Source organism: Aethina tumida, chromosome 4 (assembly GCF_024364675.1).
Source record: "Aethina tumida isolate Nest 87 chromosome 4, icAetTumi1.1, whole genome shotgun sequence".
NCBI classification, from domain to species: Eukaryota; Metazoa; Arthropoda; class Insecta; order Coleoptera; family Nitidulidae; genus Aethina; species Aethina tumida.
Window position 1 is genome coordinate 17,289,525 of NC_065438.1, and position 16,996 is coordinate 17,306,520.

General features: G+C 35.9%; 4 protein-coding genes across 5 annotated transcripts; 3 read left to right on the forward strand and 1 right to left on the reverse strand.

The window, feature by feature from the left end:
- The first annotated feature begins 1,628 nt into the window (after window positions 1-1,628).
- Window positions 1,629-5,502, forward strand: LOC109604115 (DNA excision repair protein ERCC-5). The gene is made up of 4 exons (XM_020020643.2): window positions 1,629-2,026; window positions 2,111-2,286; window positions 2,339-4,063; window positions 4,122-5,502. Exons 1-4 carry the CDS (start codon window positions 1,939-1,941, stop codon window positions 5,457-5,459), a joined length of 3,327 nt encoding a protein of 1,108 aa, XP_019876202.2. The 5' UTR covers window positions 1,629-1,938; the 3' UTR covers window positions 5,460-5,502.
- Window positions 5,503-5,629: 127 nt separating this feature from the next.
- LOC109604118 (sentrin-specific protease) lies at window positions 5,630-12,860 on the reverse strand. Of its 2 annotated transcripts, none has more exons than XM_020020645.2 (5): window positions 12,736-12,860; window positions 8,438-8,489; window positions 8,308-8,387; window positions 7,473-8,256; window positions 5,630-6,983 (listed from the first exon to the last, which is right to left on the reverse strand). In XM_020020645.2, the coding sequence occupies exons 1-5, from the start codon at window positions 12,782-12,784 to the stop codon at window positions 6,125-6,127; spliced, it is 1,824 nt and encodes a 607-aa protein (XP_019876204.1). In that variant the 5' UTR covers window positions 12,785-12,860; the 3' UTR covers window positions 5,630-6,124. The 2 variants fall into 2 exon arrangements, with proteins under 2 accessions (XP_019876204.1, XP_019876205.1); XM_020020646.2 differs by lacking the exon at window positions 12,736-12,860 and adding an exon at window positions 9,440-9,585.
- On the forward strand, window positions 10,958-12,472 carry LOC109604119 (platelet-activating factor acetylhydrolase IB subunit beta homolog). Its single transcript, XM_020020648.2, has 4 exons — window positions 10,958-11,130; window positions 11,182-11,388; window positions 11,436-11,558; window positions 11,610-12,472. Exons 1-4 carry the CDS (start codon window positions 11,065-11,067, stop codon window positions 11,889-11,891), a joined length of 678 nt encoding a protein of 225 aa, XP_019876207.1. The 5' UTR covers window positions 10,958-11,064; the 3' UTR covers window positions 11,892-12,472.
- Window positions 12,861-12,967: 107 nt separating the features above from the next.
- Window positions 12,968-15,611, forward strand: LOC109604112 (protein Mo25). Its single transcript, XM_020020640.2, has 5 exons — window positions 12,968-13,647; window positions 13,707-13,875; window positions 13,926-14,090; window positions 14,599-14,703; window positions 14,841-15,611. The coding sequence occupies exons 1-5, from the start codon at window positions 13,259-13,261 to the stop codon at window positions 15,021-15,023; spliced, it is 1,011 nt and encodes a 336-aa protein (XP_019876199.1). The 5' UTR covers window positions 12,968-13,258; the 3' UTR covers window positions 15,024-15,611.
- The last annotated feature ends 1,385 nt before the right edge of the window (window positions 15,612-16,996 follow it).

Sequence of the window (16,996 nt, forward strand, 5' to 3'; positions counted from 1 at the left end):
ATGGTGCAAAAGCTGTTTGTTTTTCATTAAACTGCTTGTTGTAGCTTTCCAGTATTTATAACTAATATATCAGTGAAACAATAAGATCATAATAAGAAGATGATATTCGCAGTACTATTGAAGAAGCTTTCAAAAGTAGTAAGAGTTCAAAAGATTTTCCCTTCTCCTTATAAATTATAATAAATTATATTGAAACAAAATATTATCAACAGATCAATTTACAAATCTGTGTTTTTCTCTTGTATATGGCTATGTCAGAGGAGATGATAGTACTGAAGCTTTTTAAAAATTGAATTAATTAACAAATGGTGCAAAAGTTGTTTATTTTTTATTAAACTGCTTGTTGTAGCTTTCCAATACTTATAACAAATATATCAATAAAATAAGACCATTAATAAGAAGATGACATTCGCAGTACTATTGAAGAAGCTTTCAAAAGTAGTACGAGTTCAAAAGAATTTCCATTCTCCTTATAAATTATAATAAATTAAATTGAAACAAAATATTATCAACAGATCAATTTACAGATCTGTATTTTTCTCTTATATATGGCTATCTTAAAGGAGATGGAAATACTGAAGCTCTTTAAAAATTTAATTGATTAACAAATGGTGCATAAGTTGTTCGTTTTTTATTAAACTGTTTGTTGAAGCTTTCTAATACCAATAACTAATATATCAATGAAATAATAAGACGATTAATAAGAAGATGATATTCGCAGTACTATTGAAGAAGCTATCAAATGTAGTAAGAGTTCGAAATAATTTCCATTCTTCTTATAAATAAACTTTTTGAAAATTGAATCAATTAACAAATGGTGCAAAAGTTGTTTGTTTTTATTAAACTGCTTGTTGTACCTTTCCAATACTTGTAACCAATATATCAATAAAATTATATCATTAATGAGTAAATGTCAAGATGTTATTCGCAATTTTATATAAGAAGCTTTCAAAAGAAATAGAAGTTCAAAAGATTTTCCACTCTACTTATAAGTTACAATGTGTTAAATTTAAACAAAATATTCTCACCAGATCAATTCACAAATTTGTATTTTCTCCTTGCATGAGGCTATGTCAGAGGAGATCGCAGTGCTGATGCATTTTAATTAATACCAAGAATTCCAAAGTTGTTTGTAAATTTTCGTGTAGTGCCACTTTATAATTTGAAGTTTATAAAAAGTACATTTATAATTTATTATTACATATTTGGTGAAAGTTATAATAATAATATATATAAAAGAAAAATTAAGCAATATTATAATCTGACACCGGTAAAGTTAAATATTATAAGTAAGAAGTGTGACTAATATTACTGTTATTTTTTTATATTGTTAAAAGTGTGTAAGTGAGAAATTACTTAAACAATAGAAACGTTCTAAATTAAGTAGTATAAAATCAAAATGTAAATTTCATATAATAGGTCGTTGTTACTGGTGTTAATGATACCAGATTAGCATCACCCCTCGTATAGGGAAATGGTACTGCGCGCACTGTGAACGCCGCCTAATTGCTAATGCGCTCGTTTGTCCGAGCGGCTGATTGCGTCCCGCGCGTCTCACGAGGACGTCGGACGCGGCCGGGGGAAAGGAGGATGTTGGGGTTACGGGCCGGGGCGTGGGAAAACCGTGGTGTGGGAAAGAGTGGGTGGCCTCTCTTCAAAAACATTTGATATCGTCCGACCGTCGGGGCGACGGACCGGCCTGCCGCTGCACAGGGCCGCGTTACGATTCCGACTCGCGCAACCAGATTACCTACGTGTTTCCACGGACACGACGCGTTCAGCACCGCGGCCCGGACCCGTCTCTCTCTCGGCATCTCGGCCCGATTCATGGGAACCATTGACTGACACTGGCACGTCCCGTCGCCGCGTCGCGATCTACATAACCGTGGGAAAAAAAGCGGCTCCGATTTTTATGTGTACGGTTTCGCGCCTCCGACCATGGGAGTTCACGGCCTTTGGCGGCTGATCGAGCCCTCCGGCAAGCCCGTGCCGCTGGAGACGCTGGAGAACAAGGTTCTCGCTGTCGGTATCCTTTTTTTGCACATAACCTCAATCTGACAGACCCTAATAATTATTAGTTATTGCACATTCCTTAACCAACCCCGTTTAGATGTGTCCATTTGGCTGCACCAGGCCATAAAAGGCTTTCAGGATTCCAAAGGTGGCGTCTTACAGAATGCCCACTTACTCGGAATCTATCACAGAGTCTGCAAATTGCTCTACTTCAAAATCAAACCTGTTTTTGTGTTCGACGGCGGTGTACCAGTACTTAAAAAACAAACAATTGTAAAATCCCAACACACACAACCCCACATAACCTAACTGTCATGTTTTACAGGAAAAACGCAACTTGTATAAGCACAAAAATCAAAATGAAGCCAACAAAATTCAGGAACAACTACTGTCAACAATCCTTAAGCATTCAGCCATTAGCAAAGTGTTGTCAGACAAGGCTAAGGCAGCCCTCGAAAGCAAAACCAAAAAGCTACCAATCAAAAACGATTCAGAAAACATGTACAAATTGCCAGACACACCACTAGATTCAACCATCTCATCATCAGAGGACGAATCTGAAAGCCAAACATCAGAGGACTCCAGCCCTTCGAAACAGTTTGACCTCCACTCCATAGAAACCAAAAGCCAGTACTTCAAGTCCCTGCCAGCTGACGTGAGGCACGAAATACTAACAGACCTAAAGGAGACCAGAAAACAAAACTCCTGGGGCAGACTACACGAACTCCCAAGCCAAAGTGACGATTTCTCCGTCTATCAAATGAGGCGCCTTTTAAAACGTCAAGAAGTCCAATCAGCACTGGAGGAAGCCGAGAAGGAAATGGGCGGCCACTCTTTGTCGTTGGGGGAACTGGAGGCCATCCTAAAGGACTACGGCGTCATCACCTCCAACAAGGATATAGGCAAGAGAATAGCTTCAGATGAGAACACCAGGTTCTTGTTGATCAAGGACGTGAAACAAGCCATAGACAAAGCTAGATCCGATAAGTTGGCTTTGGAGACCATTAAGGAAATAGAGGAGAAAGCCGAGCCGGACACATCGCAATCGTCGACGGAATCTAGTGCTTCCAGCAAGTCGAAAACTAAAGCGGACGAGGAGTTCGATGAAGACTTGAAAAGGGCCATAGCTCTGTCATTGCAGGAGGAACCGTCAACGTCGGACTCCACACCAAAACCACCGACAGTGGAGGAAATAAAAAAGAATCTCCAATTTTCCTTCCTGGATGAACCGCTAGACTCGGACACCAGCGATGATTTCGAGGACTTTGAAGAGGTCGAACAACCCAAGCCGGTTCTCAGTTCGGCCCAAAACTACATGATGGAGTACAGTGGGTTGACGCCCAGCGAAATCGCAAAAATAATTGGCAATAACGCGGGTAAACCCATGAAAAAAGCAGTACTAATGCAGGAGAAAAAGGCTGTGGTGGAGGTTCTTCCGGAAGCTGCGTTATCCGATGACGATGATGACTCGGATTTCGTAGAAGTTTCCGACCCGGAAACGGAGGATGTTGCTGCGGACGTTCCTAAAGACAACAACGCGATGGAAATCGTTGTTAATCCTGATGAAACTGTTGATGATGATTTATTCAAAGATGTATTCGACGATGATAGTCAGGAAGTCGCAGCTACTGATGAAAACTCAGTAACATCCACAAGTTTGCCTGGAACTAACCTGGTTGATTCCAGTGATCAAAAAGTTGAGGCACCCATAACTGCACCTGAGGATATTGGGGAAAATAAAAGTGAATCTGTTGCTAAAGACTCGATTCCTGATGACTCCAACGAATCGCCCAATAATTTACTCAAAAGGTTGACTCAATATATTAACAGCAAAGCCAAGGTAGATACAGTAGGAGGCAAGTTGGAAGAATTAGATGCTACAGCGACTAAAAAACCGGAAATCGACGCCAAAAAGCCTAAGTTAACCGAGCAAGACTTGCAAAAAATGAAAGACGATTTAAAAAATGAGCAAATAAACCTCCTGGTTGAAAGATCAAATAAGGAGAGGCTGGGAACAAACATTACAGACCAAATGTACCAAGAAGCTCAGGTAAAACAACAAATACCTCAACAGTCTAGCATTAGGTGTTTACATGATATTTTTCTAGGAATTACTGGAACTGTTTGGAGTACCTTACATAATCGCACCCATGGAAGCTGAAGCTCAATGTGCTTTTTTGGATGACGCCAATCTTACCGACGGCACCATCACCGATGACAGTGACATCTGGTTGTTTGGTGGCAAGACCGTGTATAAAAATTTCTTCAACCAAGCCAAACAGGTGATGGAGTTCAAGGCGGAAGAAATAAAGCGAAATTTCAAATTGTCTCGGGAGCAAATGATTTTATTGGCCTTGTTGGTCGGCAGTGATTACACCACTGGTTTAAATGGTGTAGGTCCGGTAACTGCTTTAGAAATTCTAGCTGCGTTTCCACCTTCAAAGCAGAACCAAGTCAACATTTCACATTCCCAATTGTTGTCTGGTTTAAGGGAGTTCCATGTTTGGTTCAAAAAAGGCAAAGGCAAAGTTAGGGCCTCCCTTAAAAGTAAATTGAAGAACGTGCAGTTCATCGACAGTTTTCCTAGCGTACAAGTGGTTCAAGCTTACTTGGAACCAACTGTGGAGACCAGCAAGGAACAGTTTTCCTGGGGTAAACCCAACATGGTCGGATTGATCGACTTCGCAAGGGAGAAGTTTGGCTGGACCAAACTTAAGGCGGAAGAAGTCTTACGGCCCGTTTTGCGGAGAATCGAGGAAAAAACTTCCCAGAAGTCGATCAAGGAGTATTTCAAAACGAAGTTCGTCGTGCAACCCGATTTACCCGAGGGCACAATCAGCAAGAGAGTCAAGACTGCTTTAGATAGAATCGAAAAGGGTGGTGGTGATGAGGATGAGGACAAACCAAAACAGAAAGTTGGTAGAAGGAAGAAAAAAGAGGAAGCCGGAGGCGAAGAAGCGGGCACTTCTAAGTCCAAAATTGGGAGGGCCAGGAAAAAGAAGTGTGAACAGGTTGAACATGTTTCTCCGCCCAAGAAATCCAAAGTTAATGGAGACGCATCTTTGAGTACAATTCCCGAAGCACTGAAGGAGGACGGAGAAATTAAACATTTGCAAAACGTTGCCCACGAGTCGTCTCAAAAAGTTGTGGAAATGGAGGCACAACTGCAGGAAATGCTCGCCAAAGAAATGGCTTTGAAATCTGCCAAAGAGGCGGAATTAAAAAAGGAAATTTTGGAGAAAAAAATGAAAACGTTGCATGCAAAGAAGAAGGAGGTGATTTACCAAAAGGAGCTGGATAAAAGTCAAATGCTCAGGGCCAAAATGAGGGCAATTGAAGTGTTTAGGAAGTCGAAGAAAGGTCCAGGGTATCTGAAGAAGAGTCAGTGCAAGAAAAGGTTACCAAAGGAAGAAGCAGAGTTGTCTGAAAGTAGTTCAGACGAATAATTTTTAATTGATTGCTGTATTTTTGTAATAAAATGTAAGTTAACATCTTTATTTTATTTGTATGAGGTTGGTGCTCATTTTTGAATGAAGTGGATAATCAAAGACTATATAATATGAAATTGGTAAATGATATGCCATCTATTAGAGAGTCGTGAAAGTAAAAATGAAACTTGTTGTTTTCTATAATTCCTTTATTGTTTTATACAACGTGTTTAATCCATGTACAATTTTCTGACGTTGCTTACCTAACATAGTGAATTTAAACATTTTTTACAATAAAAAACAATAACGTACCGGTCAAATACAATTCAATTTTGACAATGTATGTAAAGAAACAATTATCAGTATTTACAAGGTATGGAATAATTCAATGTGAATCATATTTAATTTTATTACTTTAAAACTACATAAAAATACTGAAATCATTTTGAGTAGAAAAATTCAAGACAATAGTCCACATATATACAAAATGTGAAAAATAAACAGCTCTAATTTTATGTGTACATATATAAAAAAATAAGAAAAACATTACTATTGATACCTATTACGTGTAAAACATCGTTTAGATTTCAGATTTTAATTTATGTCAATAAATCCTTGTTCGAAATAAATAATTTACATACATTATTTTTTAGAAAAATAAAATTTACCAAACGAAAACAGTTTCACTTTACGAGGAGCCCGCCAGTTAATATTTCAACGATCATTTTCTGCCGTAGGTATGGCATGTCCTCTTGGGTGAATTCAAATTTAGCGTCCCTACTCAAAAATTCCGCAAACGTGCACGAGAACATGCCGCAATCGCTGCCGTTCATCTGTTGCGGAATACCCTTGACATTCTCCAATGTATATACACTTGTATCCAAAGCAGTCTTTTTTTTATCCATGTGCTCACATTCCAGATAGCTTCTTAACGCATTCAAGCATCTATTGTTGTTGGAGCCCATGCTGTCGTAATATTTAATGGCCTTAACCCTGAAGTCCACCGCAGCCATGCACCAGTGCATCCCCAGATGTATCGGAATACACATCAGGTCATAGCTGAACAGATCAACCTTCTTTGTCCACCTCCTAACGGACCCCGGCCCGTCCTTCGAAATTTTCGTGTAGAAGAACGTGTTCATGGCGTAGGTCTTGGGCCATCTGGTGCTACATTTGCTCCTTTCGATAATCAGGTTCATGTAGAAGTTTATCACTTCGTCGTTCAGCCAGTTCAAGCCGGACAAAGTCTGTATGTCCCTCCTGGTTATCTGCAAGTTAAACTTGGCGGCGAGCACTTCGTTCGGGTCGCCAACAAGGGATCGTTTGGCCAGATCCGATTGCTCCTCCGTCAACACGGGCAATCCGTCATCTTCAACGTAAATCGGCAGCACGGCCTCCTTAAGCAACAGGGACTCGTTGATGTTGTGGCTGATGCGTAGCCGACGTATGTCCCTGTTTATCGCTTCGTACGAGGACGATGCTTGTTTCAGCTGGTCGATCTCCCTCTGTCTGAGCTCCGACTGGCTTTTGTGGCGAGCAATTCTGGAAAATAAACTTTGCTGATTCGGTCCATTTACCTCTTTTTATGTGATTTATTAAATGGTAATTCAAAATTTTCTTAGAAAATGTTGATTGTGCCTTCATGTACTCACCCAAAGGTTCCAAATTTAAAGGAGAACTTGACACAAACGTTTTATAAACGTTCAGGCAATTTTTATTGTAACGCATGCGTCAGAATTAAACTAGCTCCGCTTTAAATATATTAAATATCCACAAAATTTTACTTTTATCCTCGACTTTTAGGAGATACTAAGTACCTGGTAGCAAATAATTCAATGTACAACAACTTATCAGACCAACGACATCCTATTACTAATCCCATTAACAATTTATTGTATAGTTAATGTTGCACATTGAATTTATGTTATCTAATTGATTATTTATATACCAGACTGATCAAAAAATTTTTTTACAAAAAACGAAAACAATTTATTTATAAAACACAGTGAACAATATAATAAGTTTACTTACACAGAGCTCAACCAGTCGCTTTTTGTGTGTTCATTGCTGTCCAACTCAACTTTAAGACTGTTGACTGGCTCCACTTTGATGTCCGGCAGGGGTGATGGAGGCCGGCACTCCGTAACAGAACTATCACTATCTGAGTCTCTTATAAGGACAGAGTCCCCTTCATAATCATCGAGCACTTTAATGATTGTGGCTTTAGTGGACATTTTCTTGTTGGAACTGCTCGAGTCATTCTTCTTGTCACAGTTTTGCTGTGCCATACCCATGATTCTGTTGGTTCTCTGATTGCTGCTGTTGAAATATTCACCTTGTGGTGTGTAATATAGGGAAGAATTCGAGCTGTTATTGATGACAGTATCCAGTAATCGTTTGTATGTCATTTTGTCATCTAGCCTTATCGAGGCGTCGATACTGCTCGACGAGTTACGTTTGGAATTCGACAGTCTTGGATTAATCCCATTTCTCGCCGACGTGGATGGTTTCACGTTGAAGAGATCTGAGGTGCTGACGAAATTCAAGCCAGCTTTCTTGGCCATTTCGTGTTTTTCGTTTGGGGATTTGTCCTCCCTAACAAATAACACTTCATCATCGACACCGTTTGAGTATGTGAGTTTTGTTCGCGATTCCTGTGGGGTGGACGACGTGAACTTTGATCTGTTTGAGCTTGCCTTTTGAAACGTTCTCCCATTGTCTTCATCATCCAGGGTTATTGTTTCGATTAAGTTAGGCTGATTTAATCGGGTGCCTGAAAGCCTGTTTCTAAGCCGTCTGTTGATTGACCAGTTATCTAAAACACTCACATTAACTACAGATTAACACTAATGACAAAAACACTAACCGTGTAAGTTCGATCTGGACATCGTCGACGTTAGTCGTCTGCATTTGGGCACTATCTCATAATCTGGGGTATCATTAGCTCTGTAAATTACTTAGGTTATTCCAAAGCGTGGTGTAAATAATGCACGTACCTTCTTTTCCTGGGGGCCTCGAGGGCGTTTGAGAAAAAACTCCTGATGTAATCTAAAGCATTCATAATATTATCCATAGTGTTTTTTGCCGGTCACATTGATAACCAAACAATCGTAAATTTACAATTACAAGCTTTTACAAGCACAATTTAAACTGTTTACATGTGTATTTTATTCAACCGGTACTTTCGCCGATACTACAAGTTCATTGTCGGCGTAACTTCCTCCATTTTTGCGAACTAGGGACTTTGGTGGAGGGCGCCAAACCTCTCTTGGCTTTCGATGTTATTGTTTTTATTTTATTATACACGTTTCAGATGTTGTTTGATACAGATGTACAAAAAATATAAATTTCAATTTTGACATGGATGTAATTTAAGTCAACGGTAAAATTTGCAACACAAAACGACAAACACGCAGTATTGACGGACACCAGTTTTGTCCTGTGGGGGGCGCTGTTTGAAAGTATGACGAAAATTATCAAGAATATTCATCATTTCTATCAAATATTCTTGGGGCATTCTTTTGGCAACTATTCCTAATTGTTTTGGGATCTCTAAGGCAATTACTGAATGAAGGGAAAATATTGTTAAATCTTACTAAACAATTTGGTGCGCCTCTTGTGGTTGAATTAGATACTACGTTTTAAAAGTACATACAATAAATAAAAGATAAACTTGTTTACGTTTCTACGAAAATCTATTAGATTTGTGATTGTGTGTCATCAATTTTAACATCCTTTTATCTTACGTCCTGACTCACGACAAAATACTCCGGCCGGCAAATTAGTTGTCAAACAAATTAACACCCTGTATAAAATTGTTGTCCACTGACACCTATCAACCGGTAGATCACGATCTAATTAGCATTGCAAATCAGATCAAGAAACAAGATAAATTCTTAAGGTTTTTAGGGCAATTTCTTAAGATGCAGACATGTAACCATAAATAGCAATAAAAAGAAAGTAGTTCGACTCTAGTTGCCATTAATTGGATTACTCACCTTTAATCGAATAATACATATTCGTTACACTAAAGAACATGTTTTCTTAAACATATTAAAGCAATATTTTTCATCATCGCTATTTTCTGACTGATCAAATGTCAGGTTATGGTAACACAGCGTCCTACATCGACTACCCACGTATTTTCAGCATGTATCAACTTTCTGTGGACCGAATATTTTCGTTAGACACGTTCGGCACCTTTGGACTCGACAGGCTTCGGTTACTGAATCGGGACTGGGCTGCGGTGGACCCACATTTTATAAGCCACGAAGCAGACGAGTGTTTTGTCTTTTACTTATACCATTACATAAACTTGAATACATGAAACTTAATGCGAATCCCCAACATTGTTAACATAATTTAATTAAATAAGTATATATAATATATAATTATATATAAAAATAAGAGCCATATCTATTCATAAGAACCTTAAAAACGAGGTTATTTTCTTAATTTTGATTTATAACTATGTTACGATAATGATAAAAATATGAAACTATTTTTTTTTTTAATTCCTTATTTAATTTTCGATGAAATTATGAATTTTAGGAATTTTTTAAAATAGTACGTCACATGGAAAAAAATTTAAAATCGATTTTTTGCTCAAAAATCAGTTTCTTTTTGTGATTAACTCCTAAAATGATAAACTACAGACCATTAAAGTTAAAGGAAAGTTTAAATTCTCTAAAACGTAGTTGAATTATATAAACAATAGTATTTTATACTGATTTAATGATTATAATTAGAAATAAAGTTAAAAATTGAATGAGGAATTCAAAAAAAAGTTTCATATTTTTATCGCTTTCCTAGAAGCAGCCTTCATGCTTTAAAATATATCCAGTATTTATATCAATCGATTCACAAGGTGCTGAGATTAACAATTTTTACAGATTTTCAGTATTTTTGACTTATTCAGAAACGGTAACAGATAAAGATCTGATACTTGCAGCATCGAAAGTGTCTTCATTTCCTGAAATTATATAACCTTTCTGGGTCCGATTCGGCAATCTTAACGTCTTATGGCCTTTGTTCATTATTTATTTTAAACATAATGCATTCTTAATTAATTAATGTGACATTTCTTTTTATAAATAATTTTAAATAAATATTTATTATTATTATATTATTATCATTTATTTATTTTATTCTTGTCGAATGAAACTAAAATTTTATTCTAATAATTTAAAACTAATACGGATTATTATAGAGTCCGCATGTATCCGGGATCCCCGGCAGTCGTGTTCAAATTCGGAAACCGATACACGTCGAACGTAGTAAGTGAAAACGAGCACTCCAAAGTCGTCTTGGACCCAGAAAGTAGGTTTGCTAAATGGTCACACTGCTCAACACAACAACACGAGAGAGATGGCCTAATGGCAAAACCACCTAAAACAGAATGAATAACAACTTTGTGAATTTGTACTTTATACACATGTGTGGTAGCACAAATACACCACCCACGCGCATGCGCATTTGCAACGAAGTGAATTGATTGAACCTTCTTATAAGAGTCTCACGTATATGTTTCCAACCAAGTTTGACGTTTGGGAATGTAATTTTCTTAAGGGAAACTTTAGCGTATAGTCGTGTTTTTCTATTTTCACCACTTTTTAAATAAATTATGAACAGTTGTCAGTCAGCATTGCCGGTGGACGATAACGACGGCGACAACCGATGGATGAGCATAGTGAGTATGCCAGTCATTGGTTAGACGTCGAATAACTAATGGAAATTTCAGCACAATCGTTTCCTTTCCGAGACCAGGGAGAAGGATGCGGACGTGATATTCATTGGGGACTCGATCGTGCAAGCGTTGCAGCACACGGACGTCTGGAACGAACTGTTCGCGCCTTTACATTGCCTAAACTTCGGTATTCACAGGGACAAAATCGAGAATGTGTTGTGGAGGATCAACAACGGTGAACTCGACAACGTTAAACCAAAGGTACACCGCATCACAAGTCCTGAAATGTTATTAAACTGTGTTTGTAGGTGATCGTGCTTCATGTGGGAACAAATAATCACAAGAACACACCAGAAGAAATCAGAGATGGAATAGTAGAAATTATTAACACAATCAGGGATAAGCACCCTGACGTCTATATTGTTGTACCTGTAAGTAGCACCTCCCTATATGTTCCTCAGAGTTTATTGTTGCCATTTTAGACTTTATTACCAAGAGGCCAGCACCCAAATCAAATTCGTGATAAACTAATGCAAACCAATGATGTTCTTAAGGTTAAACTGGAAAACATGCCTAAAGTGGAGCTTATACAAATAGACAATGGATTCGTACAGCCTGACGGCACAATAAGCCATCACGACATGCACGATTATCTGTTACTGACTAATGCAGGCAGTAAAAAAGCTTTTGAACCAGTGCACGAGTTGTTGTTGCAGTTGTTGAATGAGGGCGAACCCGAAAAAGATCTGACACCATCTGAATAATGTTCAAATTCAAAATTCACGTCAATAACTTTTTTACCAAAGTTACTTAAGACCCCACTGTTTATTAAGAAAATTGTGCCTGTAAATTCTGTGATCTCAAAATAAAAAAATTAACAACAATGGGTACATTAAATGTTTGCAAAGTGTGTAAAGCTAATGTTAATGCTAAAGTATTTATTTTAATATAACTAAGTTTTAAGACTGGAGTTATCTCATAGTTGTCAATTCTTTTTAATAAACATGGGGTGTACCATATGAGATTCCTCAGGCAATGGCCTTAAAATTTTGTTCTCAATTATGTTATTGCTAGGAATAATTGTTTGAAAGCCTAATCTTAGTGAAATGTACATCTTTTATGTTTGATGCTCATGTGATATAAGACTAAATCAATTTAGAATTTCTTGTTTACATTCCTTTTCTTTTTCTATTTATTTTACTAATATTAGATGTAGGATTCAGGTGTAGTTGTATTTTAGTTAAATATTAATATTTATTGCTGATTTTTGTACAATTTATTATGTTATGAATTATGCTTGATGTATGAAATGTCTTAAGATTAAACATTTGCAATTTTAATATCACTTTGTGGAATTATTTTACAACTGTGATTAGAAAGTTTGTACCAGTGATGGTGATTCATAATGTTAATAAAAAAAGGTGAGTTTATCAATTGCAATAAAAAAATTCATGCGTCACCACAAGTTTTCATAGAAATTCAATTAAATTTTACTTATATTTTCGAAGAAATTGAACAATTTTGAACTTACCATTTCTAGAGTAGACATTTGACAAGTTAAGCCCAATTTAATCAAATTGCTTTAAAACTGTATGATTAATTACTCACCAATTTTACTCTGTAGATACTGTGAAATGTCTACAACATGCATAATCATATTTAGTATCTAAAGATTAGATACGTGAATTTTAGCCAAGTTGGATAAACCAACAATTGAACGATGAATTTGTTTGAATTACGTGCCGATAAAGCAGCGCGCCGTATTACCAGTCAGGTGTGCCACGACAAATATTCAAAAATCAAATGCAACTCCGTTTGATTAGTGATGCGGAAAAATAATGTGTGGTGGCAGTTCGTCTGTCAAAATTACTAGAAAAAATTCCCAAGGTGAAGTCGAGAAATAATCATCCTAATGTGTTCTACAGTTGTGAAAACGGACTAACAGCAAATTAAATGTCAGTGATGAACGAGGTTAAATTTTGATACCGCCCAACGATTGATGTATGAAGCCCGACAGTCGATTTCACGGTACACATTTATAACTTTCAACAACAATACTATTAGTTAAAACGTCACTCGGCCGAAAATATTATTTGTTATTATAATTTACGCTGTGCAAAAGATATTAACGATGCCACTGTTTGGAAAGTCGCAAAAGAGCCCCCAGGACGTGGTGAAGGCGCTCAAAGAGGCCGTCAATTCGTTGGAGAAAGGCGACAAAAAAGCTGAGAAAGCTCAAGAGGATGTCAGCAAAAATTTGGTCCTGATAAAGAACATGCTGTATGGGACGTCCGATGCGGAACCGCAGGCCGACATAATCGTGGCGCAGCTGGCCCAGGAATTGTACAACAACAATCTGCTGCTGTTGCTGATCCAAAATCTAAACCGTATCGACTTCGAGGGCAAAAAAGATGTGGCTCAAGTGTTCAACAACATACTAAGAAGGCAAATAGGCACCAGGTCACCCACTGTTGAATACATCTGTACCAAACCTGAGATTTTATTTACCCTTATGACTGGGTGAGTGCTCTGCTAATTAATGTTGTGATTGTTAATCAATTTGTTCGATTTGTTGCTAGATATGAACATCAAGAAATTGCCTTAAACTGTGGAACAATGTTAAGGGAGTGTGCAAGATATGAGGCTTTGGCCAAAATAATGTTGTATTCAGATGATTTCTACAATTTTTTCAATTATGTGGAGGTGTCCACTTTTGATATTGCCTCAGACGCTTTTTCTACATTTAAGGTATTTATTTTTTATATTTGTTAATTGTGAACTACATCAGATTGTTTTAGGAACTGTTGACAAGGCATAAATTGTTGTGTGCTGATTTCCTAGAGGCAAATTACGACAAAGTATTCAGTCACTATCAAAGACTGTTGAATTCTGAAAATTATGTGACTCGCCGTCAAAGTCTGAAACTACTTGGAGAATTACTCTTAGACAGGCATAATTTTACAGTAAGTGGAATATTTGTACTGTATCAGTTAATACAAGATGACAAATATATTGATAATCATCTAGGCATGTTATCTTTTAATGTATGCAGTCAGTGATAAAAATTGTGATACTATATTAGTTTAGTAATATTTATAGAATGGTTTTTGTACTCCTGATAACATCAACATTGTTTGAATATTAACTATGTCAAGATTTGAGTACAAATGAATTTAGACAAAACTGTTTGCAGTTGTAATCTATAGATATAGGCTGACCAAGTAGTTGATTTCATATTTTTAAAATGCATTGTCAGATTAAAAAATTATTTATATAGTCAGGAATTATCTACCACAATTTTTGTTTTAAACCTCTCAAATACTTTCAATTATTTTCAATGGTATAAGGAAAACAAATGTAATTTAGATAACTGTATGAGTAATCTTTAATTCCTGTTTGTTTGTAATACTAAACCATGAAATACTTGATAATAATATGAATGTACATGATACATTTTGCGTTTTGTTACAGGTAATGACAAAATATATATCTAATCCAGACAATCTTAAACTTATGATGAATATGTTGAAAGAGAGATCAAGAAATATTCAATTCGAAGCTTTCCACGTATTTAAGGTAATTTTGGCATTAACTGATTAATTGATTTTGGGGTGTTTTGAAACTGTAATAAATTGCTGATTGAGGATACCTTGATTAAATCAAAGTTTTTAGACAAGTAAAGCGATTTGAATTGGAACAACATGTATTTATAGGTGTTTGTGGCAAATCCAAACAAGCCGAAACCAATCCTGGACATCCTGCTGCGCAACCAGGAAAAACTGGTAGAATTCCTGATGAGGTTCCACACGGACCGAGCGGAGGACGAACAATTCAACGACGAGAAGGCGTATCTGATTAGACAAATAAGAGAGCTGAGGCCCGTCCAGGGACATTAATAAAAACGATAATATGTTGCACAACCATATGTACTTGTCAATATCGTTTCGTGTTTGATGACAAAAATCAACTAAACCACATTTATTTAATTTCAACTAAACCGAACAGATCACTGTTTCAAAAACTGGCCGACCGATGCCACCTCTGGGTGTTCGTGGCTTGTCATAGGCGGACCTTTTTGTTCTTTGAAATTGTAGTTGAATATGAACGAAGCAGGCTGTGAGGTTTTTTTAGACAATGTTGTGGTGATTTGCAGGCTGGAACTGTGCTATAGATTTTGTGATTTGAATTTTTGAACTGAATTCGTTTTTTAAATTGTTGTTGATTGACATTGATTGAATTTGTTTTGCAGCTTGCTTTGCTTGACAAAGGACGCTTATTTTAATAATCAAAAAAATTGTTATGTGCACTTTTTTTCATTTCACATCCAAATAGTTTAGCTGATTTTTGTTTTAATTTTGACATTACGTAATTATTTGCATAAAAACATTTTTCAAAGGACGATTATGTAATGTTTTTATTATTTTGTAGACATTAAATTATTACTATATTTATATAAGAGATAATAAACAAGTTTTTAATTTTCATTGTGGTTACATATATTTTTTTTTCACCGGCTTCATTCATTATAACAAGTTCCTAGCTTTTTTCTTATTAGACTTTCTAAATTATAGTGCATGTTCTTTAAAATGTTAAAGAGCTAAAGAGCTCAGTAAATACAAACTTTTAGTTTTTCAATAACAGTTCATTAAGTCGCACTTTTATATCTCAAAATTAAATTCAAAATATCTTGTGATATGTCATCTTCAGGGTTTTTGTAGTCATATTTTTTCATACGAAATTTTACATCAACATTAATACATCATTAAAAATAATGTTCACAAAAATTCGATAATATACAGGTATTTCATTTTATTGTTAGACAAATTTGACCGACTTTTTAAGCTAAAAAAATAATAAAAGATAATAAAAATGTTACCAATTCTAGATAAAGTATCAGTCCCTATTAATAGTAAAAATTATTTACAATTTTACTATACATATAGGTACTGGAAGTGATGCATTTTAAAATGAGATAAATGAACAACAAAACTGTGTGTGGGTTAGAAAGTGAAACCACATATCTTATAGACTAACCACAAATTGTTTCTAGTTGTTTTTCAATTGAATATAATTTAACAAGGAAGTATGATAACGTGTGATTGCCAAATTTTAATTTCATGTTGCTAATTAATGCTTTAAAACACAGAAACTTGCATGTGTACGAATCTTCCTTGTGGATATGCTTCTTTCAAATTTCCAAATGTATGAAGAAACGGATTTCCATCCGAAATAAGATATCGGACCATACTGGACGTAGAAACGTGAACATTAATGTCACTTGTATGTTGTTAAATGAATATATATGTATTTTATTATGCCCTGTAAACGAGTAAGAATGAATGTTTTGTAATGTATTTGTATATGTAAAATATGCAGAACAAGTAATTTCATGTACTGATCACAGAAGTTGCCTAATTTTATAATTTTAAATATAGGGAATTATGTTGTTCTGCTTCCTGTTGTCTTAAGTTTGTCTCATTAAGTTTGTACAGTTTTATATACCTTAATAAGTTAATTATTATATATATCGAATTTACATCTTTACTTAAATTAAAACCAGGAGCTTAGGCTTTAAAACACAGGGAAGTTGTTTGGAGGAGATACTAAACTAGAAATACTCCAAGTACTATACAAGATTTTAATCGAGTTTTACTTTCATGTATGAGAACTAATTAAATGTTATTTAATGTTTAATTAATTTTGATAAACATAAACAGATTAACTTGGTAAAGATGCTTGTATTGTGCTTAAAAGTATGCGACTATAATTAGTGGAGGGTGCCTATTAAAAGCTTAAATAATATATGATATTAGTTTAAATGAATTTAAATACGTATTTCAAATAAAAAACCAATAATTTTGTAATGAAC

What these genes read in the sequence shown, in the direction of transcription:
- LOC109604115 (XM_020020643.2), top strand. Translation starts at nt 1,939, where the DNA reads ATGGGAGTTCACGGCCTTTGGCGGCTGATCGAGCCCTCCGGCAAGCCC. An exon ending in GAACAAGGTTCTCGCTGTCG is followed by an intron (nt 2,027 to 2,110) that starts GTATCCTTTTTT and finishes AACCCCGTTTAG; the next exon opens with ATGTGTCCATTTGGCTGCAC. An exon ending in AAATGTACCAAGAAGCTCAG is followed by an intron (nt 4,064 to 4,121) that starts GTAAAACAACAA and finishes ATATTTTTCTAG; the next exon opens with GAATTACTGGAACTGTTTGG.
- LOC109604119 (XM_020020648.2), top strand. Translation starts at nt 11,065, where the DNA reads ATGAACAGTTGTCAGTCAGCATTGCCGGTGGACGATAACGACGGCGAC. An exon ending in ACAACCGATGGATGAGCATA is followed by an intron (nt 11,131 to 11,181) that starts GTGAGTATGCCA and finishes TGGAAATTTCAG; the next exon opens with CACAATCGTTTCCTTTCCGA. An exon ending in TCGACAACGTTAAACCAAAG is followed by an intron (nt 11,389 to 11,435) that starts GTACACCGCATC and finishes CTGTGTTTGTAG; the next exon opens with GTGATCGTGCTTCATGTGGG.
- LOC109604118 (XM_020020645.2), bottom strand. Translation starts at nt 12,784, where the DNA reads ATGATTATGCATGTTGTAGACATTTCACAGTATCTACAGAGTAAAATT. An exon ending in GTCCAGATCGAACTTACACG is followed by an intron (nt 8,257 to 8,307) that starts GTTAGTGTTTTT and finishes TGAGTGTTTTAG; the next exon opens with ATAACTGGTCAATCAACAGA. An exon ending in AGCGACTGGTTGAGCTCTGT is followed by an intron (nt 6,984 to 7,472) that starts GTAAGTAAACTT and finishes TTTATTTTCCAG; the next exon opens with AATTGCTCGCCACAAAAGCC.
- LOC109604112 (XM_020020640.2), top strand. Translation starts at nt 13,259, where the DNA reads ATGCCACTGTTTGGAAAGTCGCAAAAGAGCCCCCAGGACGTGGTGAAG. An exon ending in ACGCTTTTTCTACATTTAAG is followed by an intron (nt 13,876 to 13,925) that starts GTATTTATTTTT and finishes AGATTGTTTTAG; the next exon opens with GAACTGTTGACAAGGCATAA. An exon ending in TAGACAGGCATAATTTTACA is followed by an intron (nt 14,091 to 14,598) that starts GTAAGTGGAATA and finishes GTTTTGTTACAG; the next exon opens with GTAATGACAAAATATATATC.